This window comes from Hippocampus bargibanti, linkage group LG16 (genome assembly GCF_051943395.1).
Source record: "Hippocampus bargibanti isolate YZ-2025 linkage group LG16, ASM5194339v1, whole genome shotgun sequence".
Lineage (NCBI taxonomy): Eukaryota > Metazoa > Chordata > Actinopteri > Syngnathiformes > Syngnathidae > Hippocampus > Hippocampus bargibanti.
The window spans coordinates 16,189,626-16,202,588 of NC_142749.1; the positions used below are offsets into that span (position 1 = coordinate 16,189,626).

Below are 12,963 nucleotides of genomic sequence, written 5' to 3' on the forward strand. Positions count from 1 at the left end.
TCTATTTTTTTCTCTCGCTCTCGCTGCTGAATTATGCTTTTTGCTTCTATCTGGAGGCCCGCTGGCCACACTTTGTACATGTTCGCAAGTGTCACGCAGAGGAGGCTGAAGAAGAAGAAGAAGAGAGTTGATGATGATGATGATGATGATGATGACGGTGGAGTCATCGCCGCTTTGTTGTGTGTGTGGTTTTTTTTTTCTTCCTTTTTCTTCCTCGTTTCTTTCAAGCCATTCACGTTATTAGTGAAACTCTGTTGTGAACTGCGAGCACGCAAACACAAAAAAAGAACCCTTAACTCATTCACTGCCAGACGATGTGTGTCCACTCCAGTGCCAGGGTTTTTGTCATTTTTCACTCAAATTCCAGTACCCACAGAATATTCAATTTTAGGACTACATAAACATCCAGTACAGCGTTAGAAACCTTTAAACACTCTTATTTCATCAGAAAAAAAAAATTGCTAAGTTATATGGGTCTGCAGTTATCTGAGATTGAAATTGGGGCCGCGGTACAAAATACAATACAGCAGGGGTGTCAAAGTCATTTTTTGCCACGGGCCACATTGTAGTTATGGTTTCCTCTCGAGGACCGTTATAAATTTGGGGAACCAATTAGAATGTTTAAATCCCTTCAAATATTACATATAGAGCACACAGCAAATTAATGAATAACTCATTTTCAAATCTGAAGTCAAGAATAATGACTTTTATTGTGGTTGACATCCAAAAATATGAAATTTTGGCTGAGATTTTAGCAATCATCATGGAATTTAACAAGTTTGATTTGCTTCCGCGGGCCGAAAAAAATGATGTGGCGGGCCGGATTTGGCCCGCGGGCCTTGACTTTGACACCTGTGCAATACAGACATTGATATTTATATAGCGCAACAGCTGAAGCTGTAACAAAGCGCTAACATGGACAAATAGCAATTGCTGCCCCCTTGTGGAAAGGGAAAAAACAGTGCCAGAGGTCTGACCAGCACTTTATCAGCACTCACCGGCAAGAAAAATCAAAACCCGGACAAATTCTGGAACGGCACTTCACGTCACAATTTTCAATTCCCGAATAAATTCGGGAACGGCAGCGAATGAGTTAAAAATCAATCGCACTAGTTTGTTCGTTAACGCACGTTAGAAAACGAACCGCTAATTAGCAACGATTCTCGTCTTTGACTTTCAAAACGGGGTGAGCGTTTCAAATCAGGGTGTTGAGCGATGGTCTATTTATGCGGTAAAGCTAGCATAAAGTTCAAAAATAACCCGAAAAAACAAAGCGTGTTAGCGCCTCGTCAACGCGCCATCGAGAATGCGAGAAAACCAGGTTGAGAGCGTTAGCATCTTAGCCGCGGGTAACGGTTGCCTCTCATGGACGACCGTCGAGCTACGCCGCCGCTAATTGCTACCAAGTCAATTAGCAGCAGATGTGAAAGAAAAAAAAAAAGGTGTAAACATCCTCCCGTCACGTGAAAAGCGGGATGTCGGAGGTGATGATTGTTCACCTGGAACGGATGCGTTCGACAATTCCGCGCGTGAGTCGTTCCATTCTTTATTATGATTATTATTATTCTTCATATTATTTTGATCGTAGCTACTAACATTGTACCGCGTTGTCACTCTGCTACGCTTGATCTGTAAATCCGTTGAGAAGTCTTTACATTTTTGGATTACCAATTCGTAATGTGGTATGCTTTGGAAAATAATAGCTGTCATATAGGAGATGCCAGCGTGTCGTCATTTGTTATGATTGTCGCGTCAGCCATTTTGAATGCTTTTCGATTTACGACCGTTTGACTTACGACCGTTTTGTCGGAACGGAACCCGCCGATGTTATATGTACATAGCCCAAAATTCATGTGGAATCCTAATTATTGCCAGATGGCAACCTAAAAAAAAAAGAAAAGGAAGTGTAAAGTCGCACATATTTCTTGATGAAAATGCACCCAAAAAAAAAAGGTTTGGGTGTAGTCGAGGCAGCCATGTTGCTCCGTCGTGCGATGTGATGACACGCCGCTTACTTGCCAGTCGCCCGTGGAAACACCTTCATGTCAGACCAGTTGAAAGCAAACTTGTTTTTTTTTATGCCCTGGAGTTGAATTTGAAGCAAAGTTCACCAATTGACTCAAAATAAATAAATAAATAAAATAAAAAAAATACAGTAAAGTCTCGTTATATCGATATCGGATATATCGATAGTCCTGGTTATATCGATACTATTTCTATGCACGCACGGAGAAAATTACATGCAAACAGGGTCGGATATATCGATAGTCTCGGTTATATCGATATTTTTTCGGACTCTCTTGAATATCGATATAACGAGACTTTACTGTATATAATAAAAAGAAAAGCAAACAGGCACCTGCAAGCACCGTAACTTGCCGCGAATTTTAAACGTGAATAAAGTGAGTCATTGATTTTATTTTGGTATTTTTTTTTATTTTTTTTAGTTGGCTGTTTTCTTACAAAAACAATCGTCCTGATCAACAAGAGAAGACACAAAAAAATGCATACGGGAACATAAATCAATAAATAAATCAATAAATAAATAAATAAAACTGTACAGTCATTTTTCGTCATGTGACCTAAACACTTCATCTACAACAACCGTGGGGGGGAAGTGGGGGGGGGGGGGTTTATAATCCATGGATCAAACCGTTAGCATTTTGATACGATTGGGCTAGTTAGCTCGGTGGCAACGCGTATGCGATTAAAAATGGGTGATTTTTATCTTATTTTTTTTTTTTATTTAACTCATTCACTGCCAGACGATGTGCAAAAATGTGTCCAATCCAGTGCCAGGGTTTTTGTCATTTTCACTCAAATGGCTGGACACGCCGAATATTGAGTTTCAGGAATAAATAATAATAATAATAATAATGCATGTCATTTCTAAGCGCCTTTCAAAACTCTCAGGGAGACGTTACAGTCACAGAATATTTTTTTCTGCGGGTGAGCAGCGGCAGCAACACGCAAACACAATGTTAGAAACCTTGGACTATCTTCTTTCATAAAAAAAAAAATAATAATTAATTCCCAAGTTATATGAGTCTGGAGTTATCTGAGCTTGAAATGGGGGCAAAATATGATACGATACTTATTGATTTATATTACGCTTTAACAACCGCTGAAGCTCTAGCAAAGCGCTAACATGGACGAAAGGGCAAATGTGGAAAGGGGAAAAAAAAACATTGCCAGAGGTCTGACCAATGCTTTATCTGCACCCAAGCATGAAAAAAAAAAAATTGTGAATGGCGATCCATGTCACCTTTTTCAATTAGCGAAAAACAATCACGAATGGCAGCGAATGAGTTGAAAAAAAAAACTACCGTCGCTAACGTTTTTGTTTTCCGAAACACATAATCCGGGTGACGTCTACGAAGTGGGGGTTGGTTGGGTGAATACAGCGTCTAAAAGGACTCACGGACACGAAACGCAGACATTGACCGACGGACTGACGGATGGACGCTTTGCAGTTAGTGTAGACACTGAAAAAAAAAAAATACATAAATAAATAAACCAATCAGAAAGCTTTATTTCTTCTTATTTTTTTTTTTTAAGTCTAAAAAAAGTGAGCTTTGTGCATAGTTCGTGTAGTCACCCGTGATCGGGTCACTCGTTTGCTGTGATAACACGGAAGGGAAGTGCAATCATGTACATTTTGTGTCACCGTGCCGAACATCATTGACACTTTCTCCCAGCGGGACTATCAACGACAATCATTTTTTTCATATTTTGTTTTTTTTTTTTCAGTTTTTTGAAACACGATAAAACCCAACGCACGTCATCCTGGTTCTTAAAGTCCTAGTTCCTACTCATACCTCGCCGACCCACACCACCACGTTGCCCCTGGTGACGTCCGACACTTCGCAGTGCGGCGTTCTCTGTTTACCGTTCACGACGAAGACAGACTCCGCCGACGGCGTCAACAGGTACTGTCCGAACGGACCGCTAGAAACCACTACCCGGTAAGGGGGTCCCCAGGGCCAACTCCGAGGGCCCAGAGGCTCCTTGAGACCCCGCAGGACCTCGCGGCGTCCCGCGGACAGGTCGGCGAAGAGTAAGTCCGCGGTGGAGTCCGAGGCGGCTACCGCCGCGCATCGATTGGTAGCGTTGAAGGAGGGCTGGAAGACCAAGTCCGAGGCGACCACAGGGTCCCGCATTTCTTCTTGGAGGCGCATCTCCCCTTGAAAGGAGACCGTTTGCACCGTCAAACGGGCGCCATCCCCGCCGCCGCCGGGCGTGACGATGTAGCGGCCGTCCGGAGACACGAAAGGCCGTCCGGTGAGGTTACGGTTGTGACCCACCACCGCGTCCGTCACGGCGTCCACCAGGATTTGCGCTTTCCCACCCCGGCATTGGACAAAGTAGACGCCGCTCAGATGCGTGTAGGCCATACTGGCCGGAACGCAGCCGTAGTCCTTCAGACTGATGGTCTTGAGGCGCCGCAAGGTCTCCAGGTCCACTTTGTGCACGGCCGGTTCGTCTCGGAGGAAGACGAAGGCGAACCTTTTGGTAGACGGAGTTTTCGTTAGCGGTAGTGTCGTTAGCTTTCTCTGTTTGCTAGATTGAAAGTCACAAATTTGCTAGATTGAAAGTCACAAATTTGCTAGATTTAAAGTCACAAATTTGCTAGATCTAAACTCGCAAATTTGCGACATTTAAAGTCGGAAATTTGCTACATTTAAAGTCTCAAATTTGCTACATTTAAAGTCGCAATTTTGCTAGATTTAAAGTCGGAAATTTGCTAGATTTAAAGTCGCAAATTTGCTAGATTTAAAGTCGCAAATTTGCTAGATTTAGAGTCGCAAATTTGCGACATTTAAAGTCACAAATTTGCTAGATTTAGTTACAAATTTGCTAGATTTAAAGTAAAAATTTTGCCAGATTTAAAGTCGCAAATTTGCTACATTTAAAGTCACAAATTTGCTAGATTTAAAGTCGCAAATTTGCTAGATTTAAAGTCGCAAATTTGCGACATTTAAAGTCGGAAATTTGCTAGATTTAAAGTCGCCAATTTGCTAGATTTAGAGTCGCAAATTTGCTAGATTTAAAGTCACAAATTTGCTAGATTTAGTTACAAATTTGCTAGATTTAAAGTCAAAAATTTGCCAGATTTAAAGTCGCAAATTTGCGACATTTAAAGTCGGAAATTTGCTAGATTTAAAGTCACAAATTTGCTAGATTTAAAGTCGCAAATTTGCGACATTTAAAGTCGGAAATTTGCTAGATTTACAGTTACAAATTTGCTTGATTTAAAGTAAAAATTTCGCCAGATTTAAAGTCGCAAATTTGCTACATTTAAAGTCACAAATTTGCTATATTTAAAGTCGCAAATTTGCTAGATTTAAAGTCGCAAATTTGCGACATTTAAAGTCAGAAATTTGCTAGATTTAAAGTCACAAATTTGCTAGATTTAAAGTCGCAAATTTGCGACATTTAAAGTCGGAAATTTGCTAGATTTACAGTTACAAATTTGCTTGATTTAAAGTAAAAATTTTGCCAGATTTAAAGTCGCAAATTTGCTACATTTAAAGTCACAAATTTGCTAGATTTAAAGTCGCAAATTTGCTAGATTTAAAGTCGCAAATTTGCGACATTTAAAGTCAGAAATTTGCTAGATTTAAAGTCACAAATTTGCTACATTTAGTCACAAATTTGCTAGATTCAAACTCGCAAATTCATCGGTGTGTACACTTCAAGATCATAATTTAATTAGTGATATTCAGTTTATTAGCTAATTAGCTATCTAGCTATCTAGCTAGCTACTCAATTTTGCGTATTTAATTAGTGACATTCAGTGTGTTAGCTTACGAGCTAATTAGCTAGCTATATATTAGCTATATAGCTATCTAGGTGGCTAGCTATCTAGCTAGCTATCTATTGGCTAGCTTTTAGCTATGTACTAGCTGGCTAGCTCGCTTTCTATCTATTTACTTCCAGGTTCAGAATCAGAAAACCTTTATTCGTCCTACAATGGGTTGAGTGAACGCTGGCGCGTGTTGCTGCCGCTGCTCACCCACAGAAAAACTTTATCATGTGACTGTAAAGTGACCTTAAGAGTTTTGAAAGGCGCTTATGAATGAAAAGTATTATTATTATTATTATTATTACTTATATCGAGTGGGTGTTAAAGGGGGGGTTACCTGACGTGGGTGATGATAAGGTTGGTCGGCGGGATGAAGAAGTCGCTGACCCTCTGGAAGGACGTTCGAATGGTGTGGTGGACTTCACCCACGCTGGCTTGGGGGATGACCTGGTAGCCAAACAGTAGAATTCGTAAAAAAAAATCATATCAAGAGCTTAATTAAGAAGGTTTCTTCATCCGTCATTTGTACTTCTTTGAAGGTATCTGACGTTTCGCTTCTTATCCAAGAGGCTGGTCAGCGAACTAATTTTTTTGCTGGTAGTTTTTGGCCCTATATACCCCTACTGTGCCACACTCTTCTACTCCCTGCGGCTACACTGATTACTTCTATTGTCCTGCCTGAGTATGCGGTCTACGACTGGCCTGATTGCCTCATTTGCTCTGGTACCACCTCATCAGCATAACTGAGCCTATGTTGCCTAAGAAGTCGGTTGTAGGAACGATCCAAATTGAACCTCACCCCACCATGTCGATTTAGTGAAGGGTTTTGCTGTTTTATGAAAATAGCTTATTTGACTCCCCTTTCAAACCATCTATTTTCCTACCTTAATTATTTCGGCTTATTTGACCCCGCCCCCTTTTCGTAATGTATGTATTTTCACACACCTTATCACTTCCTGGTTTTGAGATAAGCAAGTAGCGCCCCAAGGTGACATCCTCGTCTGTCTCGCCAGCGATAATCATCGTCAAGGCAACGCTTGAGCCCGATAAGTAAGTAAGTTGAGCCCATAAAACAAATCATTTTGAATTGGACCACCCGCCACTGCTACATTTAAACATTTTCCACCCCCCCAACCCCCCCCCCCCCCCCCCTTTGTTTTTCCAAGAACAATGCACCAAATGCACCGCAGCATCCCGCCCGTAGCTCAGTAGGGGGTGGACCCCATTCTGTTTTGAGCTCACTCCTACAGAAATGATGAATAATAAAAACACCCAAAAACAAAACAACAAAAAAAAAAAACACCTCGATGGCGATGCCTTGGCGCGGTTTCGAATTGGATCTTAGCCTCCGGCGGGAATGAGCGGTAGCCGTAAACATGTTTGTGACGACGGCGTTCCCCCTTTGGCCCATTTCCCACGTGTCCCAGAACCTCAGTTGGATTGGCTTCGTCCCTGCAATCATCTGCAGTTTTTTATGTATTTTATTTTGAAAGAGTCTCACAGGCTCACTTTTCGGTGCGGCTTGTTGACAATTTTTTTTTGGTGGGTCTATTCATTTGAGAAATGCTTTGTCAATGTCACATTGCTAATTGTAAGCTAGCTTTTGGCACCGAATCATAGTTTTTCGTATGAAGTCAATTGTAGATTATTGATTTTTTTTTTTTTTTTTGTCTCTCGTCACGATAAAGCCGTCGACCAAATTTCATGTGGCTAAAAATGCGATTTACTATTTTGAGGGAAGCTAAATTCTCCGAAAAAAGCTAAAACGTACCTGTAGCGTCGGGTGCATCCGGTCCATGTCGCCCCACGTGAGCACCCACACTTGGTCATGTGACTTGTCGTAGAGGATCTTCACGGGAAACGCATCTGTAGCGACCGCCTGCAAAATAGAATAAAGACAGGATAGAAAAACGTCGGATAGAAAAACATCAGATAGAAAAACTTCGGATAGAAAACCGTCGGATAGAAAAGCATCGGATAGAAAAACGTGGGATAGAAAAACTTCGGATAGAAAATTTTCGGTTAGAAAAATGTCAGATAGAAAAATGTCGGATAGAAAAACGTCGGATAGAAAAATGTCGGATTGAAAAACGTCGGATAGAAAAACGTTGGATAGAAAAACATCGGATAGAAAACCGTCGGATAGAAAAGCATTGGATAGAAAAACGCTAGATGGAAAAACTTCGGATAGAAAAATTTCGGTTAGAAAAATGTCGGATAGAAAAACGTCGGATAGAAAAACGTCGGATTGAAAAACGTCGGATAGAAAAACGTCGGATAGAAAAACGTCGGATGGAAAAATGTCGGATGGAAAAACGTCGGATAGAAAAACGTCGGATGGAAAAACGTCAGATAGAAAAACATCGGATATAAAAAAACGTGTATTTCAGCTAATTTTACGATAGGAAGTTTGCCAGTCATTTCGCCTCCGAGTCTCCATTCAACATTTTGAATGTATTTCGACTTACGACCATTTTGACTTACAACCGTTTGGTCGGAACGGAACTCGGTCGTAAGTTGGATGTTACCTGTAATTGTATTTTTCACTGTAAAAAAAAATCAAATAGCATAAAATAGAAATACATAAACGTTAGCTAAAATGCTAAACAAGTAGCTTCAAAAATCCTGTATCTGCTCTCTCGCGTTCGTGCTCTCACGCTCATCGTACTTAACAAGCTATAAGTTTCAGTTGAGACACTAAACAAAGGTCAAGAAAACCTTTTTAGCAACATTTTGACTCATCGCTCGACGGGCAGCCAGTGCAACATTTATTTAATTTTTTTGCCTGACATTTGCGAAAAATTGATTTTGTTGGGCAGCAGATGTCCCATCATGCCAACACAGACGTGCTAAACGTGCTCAGCTGGTCGGGAATGGTGATGGATAGAGCGGATATCGGCTCGGGGGTAGTGGTAGGGGGCGTGAGGGGAGGGGCAGTTGAATGAATTACAGGGAAAAAAGGCAGAAGAGAGACAAGACATGAAGGGTCAGCAAGCAGGAACAACGCAATCCATTAACCTGCTTCTGCATGGCTGCACGGGGAGTTGCTGACACACTAGTGTGTTATTGCAGAAATGTATTTATTTTTATTTTTTTTTTGCTTTAATGTTCTACACACTTGAATTCGTGGAAAGGAAAAAAATTGCCAGAGGTCTGACCAGTGCTTTTTTTTGGCATCCAAGCATATTTTCAACGTCATATTTTCTATTGCCAAATAAATTCATAAATGGCAGTGAATGAGTTAATGGATAAAATGATGGAAATTGAGACTGAATTAATGAGAAAAAAAACGGTTAAAAAATGTTACGTTAATTTCGGTATTGAAAAAATGTGTTTGGAGAATTTTGCCTTTGAGTCCATTTGAGTCCATTTTGCGGCAGTAAGAAAAACGTGCGTTTCAAGTCCGAGTAGCTCTCCCTTAAAGTTTGCCCTTTTTGCACTTCCCATCATGCATCTGGCCTCGGGGAGCCTTTTGAAGTCCACTCTAGTCGGAGGGCGTTCCACCCCCACAACCTACCTGCACCACTCGCTGCGCTTGGATGTCCACTATCAGGAGTCGACTCTGGAGGGGCTGGCTCGCATAGACGTACTTGTCGCGGACGTTGACCGCCGACGACCATACGCAGCGCTGAGGGGATGGCCCCTCCCCTTTGGGGCACATCTCTTCCTGTCGGGTGAAAATGTTGTGAAAGAAAGTGAAGAAATAGAAGTGAGTGAGCAAGTTGGCTTAGTGGATCGCATTGTTGTGCTTGTTAAATGTGAAAGACAACCGTTCCCTCTTCCGCTCGCCGGCAAAGTTACATTTTCTTGTCGCGACGTGTCATTTTCTCGCCGTTGTCTTTCCGCAGCAAAATTGCCTCCCCCTCTCCCCTCTCCTCACCCCCTCACCCGCTGACAAATGCAGCTCTCGCATCGCATCGGGCTGCACTTAAAGTGCAGCGAATGCTCTTTGTAGCAGGAACTCGCTAACGCACCGCTTATTGAGTTACGATTGATCTCTAATACAATCACAAGAGACTCCGTTTAAAAAAATAAAATAAAACTAGAAACTAACAAAAAAATCAATCATAATACGGGACAAGCAAATTTTACCACCTCAAGCCCTTTTTTTTCTACTTTCCAGTTGATTCACACCCCCCCCCTTACCCCCACTAGGATATCGACTGTGTACAGTCTATGCTAACGCATTAAAATAATCCCGTTAAATTGGGAGGGGTTAGCAAAACAGCCCACTGTGACTGGACGAAGGGAGATTGCCGACATTTTGCGTCATGTGACATGTGACAAGCCAATCACGGTTCTAGATTACTTGTCGGAGATTCAAAAAAATGTTGAGTACAAAATGGAGATAATAATAATAATACAGTAAAGTCTCGTTATATTGATATTGGTTATATCGATAGTACTGCTTATTACGATACTATTTCTATGAACGCAAGGAGATAATTTACATGCCGCAGGGTCGGATATATCGATATTCCGGTTATATCGATATTTTTTCCGACTCCCGAGAATATCGATATAACGAGACTTTACTGTAATAATAATAATAATTAAATAATAATAATACATTTCATTTATCAGCACCTTTCAAAACTCTCAAGGTCACTTTACAGTCACAAGATCAGCTTTTTCTGGAGGTGAGCAGCGGCAGCCACATGCGCCAGCGTTCACTCAACCGGGAATAACTCAAATAGATCAAGTTAGCTAGGTAATAGATAACTAATAGCTAGCAAGGTAGCTAGCTAGTTAGACAGTTAATAGATAGCAAATAGATAGCTAGCTAGGTAGCCAGCAACGGTGACCGCGTTCAACTGAGAATGACGCAAATAGATCAAGTTAGCTAGCTAATAGATCACTAATAACTAGCTAGCTAGTTAGACAGCTAATATATAGCAAATAGATAGCTAGCCAGGTAGCCAGCAACGGTGACCCCGTTCAACTGGGAATGACGCAAATAGATCAAGTTAGGTAGCTAATAGATAACTAATAGCTAGCTAGTTAGACAGCTAATATATATCAAATAGATAGCTAGCCAGGTAGCCAGCAACTGTGACCCCGTTCAACCGGGAGATCTATTAGTTTACAGTAAAATCTGTCGTGTGACACAAGGACTGCAGGTGATGGAAAACGAACTACCCCTTACGTAGGTGGCGACGATCCTCTCGGTGCGCTTGATTTGCCGGCGGATTTCACATTGGCCTGGTTGCAACAAGGTGACGCCCTCGTCGGAAAACACGTAGAACATGTTGCCCACGCTTAGACCTGCGTAAACAAGACGGCTAGCATAAATGCAAAAGTCGTCAATTAAAAATTCCTCCGGTGTAAAAATGCCGCGTAAGCTAATCGTCCGAAATTCGGATTCCGTTTGAGAGACTAGGCGGTGTATTTACCAAAAGTGAGTGGATTTTGAATCGATTCAACTTCACGAGGAATCAAACCCCGATCGCTAACATTCAAAAACAATCATAACACGACCTAGCCTAACCCCGATAAATCTACAAAGCCACTAACACAAAGCCGCATATCCAACTTAAATGCACATCGGGTTGATTCTAAAATATCGGCTAGCAAACAACAACCCGCGACCAGTCAGTCACTTCTCGAATGTTTTCACTCGCAGTTAAACAATTTCGAGTTACATCACGTTGCTCACCGACCGCCATCTTTTCTGCGACTTACAACCACGCCGCCGTCCATAAACGTTATCGCGCAAGCCTCATTACGTCGTATTTTGCGTGCCCTAAACACACGCCGCCGCGTCGAAATGGAGTCAACGGCGTCTGCTCGGCTACCGACTTGTCAACACATCACATTTGTAACAACGCGGCCCGCGTACGTTAGCCTAACAGCCCGAAACTGACAGTCGGCGGCGGCAGCGGAAGCCGCGGCTGCTCCCGTTGATAAATGCGTAGCGAGCATCCGAACCGTCACCCCGTAAAATACATTGCGGCGGCCCTCTGTAAATAGTAATAAGTCTTTTACGGATGGAAGGGGTAGCTTTGTTGTTGTTTTTGGTGTGTAGTCATAATATACAGACAGGATTGGATGCTTTCCGCAACAGTGGAGCTGTGAGCACTAGTTATGGGCTAGCAAAACTAACTAACTAAGCGGCTGACTAACCGACTGACTGACCACCTGACTGACTGACTGACTAACAGACCGACCAACCAACTGACTGACCGACTACCTGACTGACTACCCGGCCAACTAATGAACAACTAACCAATCTACTACCCAACCAACTACCCGACCGAATACCTAACTAATGTAACTAAACACTAGATGATATCTGCCCATCTTCCCGACGACACGACCAACTAATGACCAACTAATGGCCAACTAACCAATATACTACCCAACCAACTACCCGACCAATTCCCTGACAATTAACCCACCATTAACCAACCAAATACCGGACCAACTAACAACCAACTAATCAACAATTAACCAACCAACTACCCGACCAACTAACCAACAATTGACTGACCAAGTACCCAACCAACTAACAACCAACTAACGACCAACCAACCAACATACTTAACCGAACAAATACCCGACCAACTAACCGACATACTAACCGACCAACTAACGACATACTAACTGACATACTAACCAACCAACTACTCGACCGACTACCCGACCAACCAATGACCAACTAACCAATATACTACCCGGCCAACTACCCGACAACCAACTATTAACCAACAATTAACCAAAAAGTAACCAAAAATTAACCGACCAACTACATGACCAACTAATCAACAATTAACTGACCAACTAGCCGACCAACTACCCAACAATTAACCGACCAAGTACCCAACCAAATAACCAACTACCAACCAACTAACCGACATACTAACTTACCAACTACCGTACAGAGTACTTGACCAATTACCGACCAACTAACCGACATACTAACCGACCAACTAACGACATACTAACTGACATACTAACCAACCAACTACTCGACCGACTACCCGACCAACCAATGACCAACTAACCAATATACTACCCGGCCAACTACCCGACCAACTCCCCGACAACCAACTATTAACCAACAATTAACCAAAAAGTAACCAAAAATTAACCGACCAACTACATGACCAACTAATCAACAATTAACTGACCAACTAGCCGACAAACTACCCAACAAT

General features: G+C 42.0%; 1 protein-coding gene across 1 annotated transcript in view; it reads right to left on the bottom strand.

Annotated features, from left to right (window-relative positions):
- Window positions 1-2,478: 2,478 nt before the first annotated feature.
- fstl4 (follistatin like 4) overlaps window positions 2,479-12,963 on the bottom strand; it is a 94,835-nt gene continuing 84,350 nt past the window's right edge. The window contains exons 12-16 of the mRNA XM_089017348.1: window positions 10,953-11,071; window positions 9,324-9,473; window positions 7,578-7,685; window positions 6,144-6,253; window positions 2,479-4,506 (exon numbers count right to left, since the gene is read on the bottom strand). Of these exons, the coding sequence (XP_088873474.1) occupies window positions 3,813-4,506; window positions 6,144-6,253; window positions 7,578-7,685; window positions 9,324-9,473; window positions 10,953-11,071 (1,181 nt within the window). The 3' untranslated portion in view covers window positions 2,479-3,812. The remainder of the gene's footprint in view (window positions 4,507-6,143; window positions 6,254-7,577; window positions 7,686-9,323; window positions 9,474-10,952; window positions 11,072-12,963) is intronic.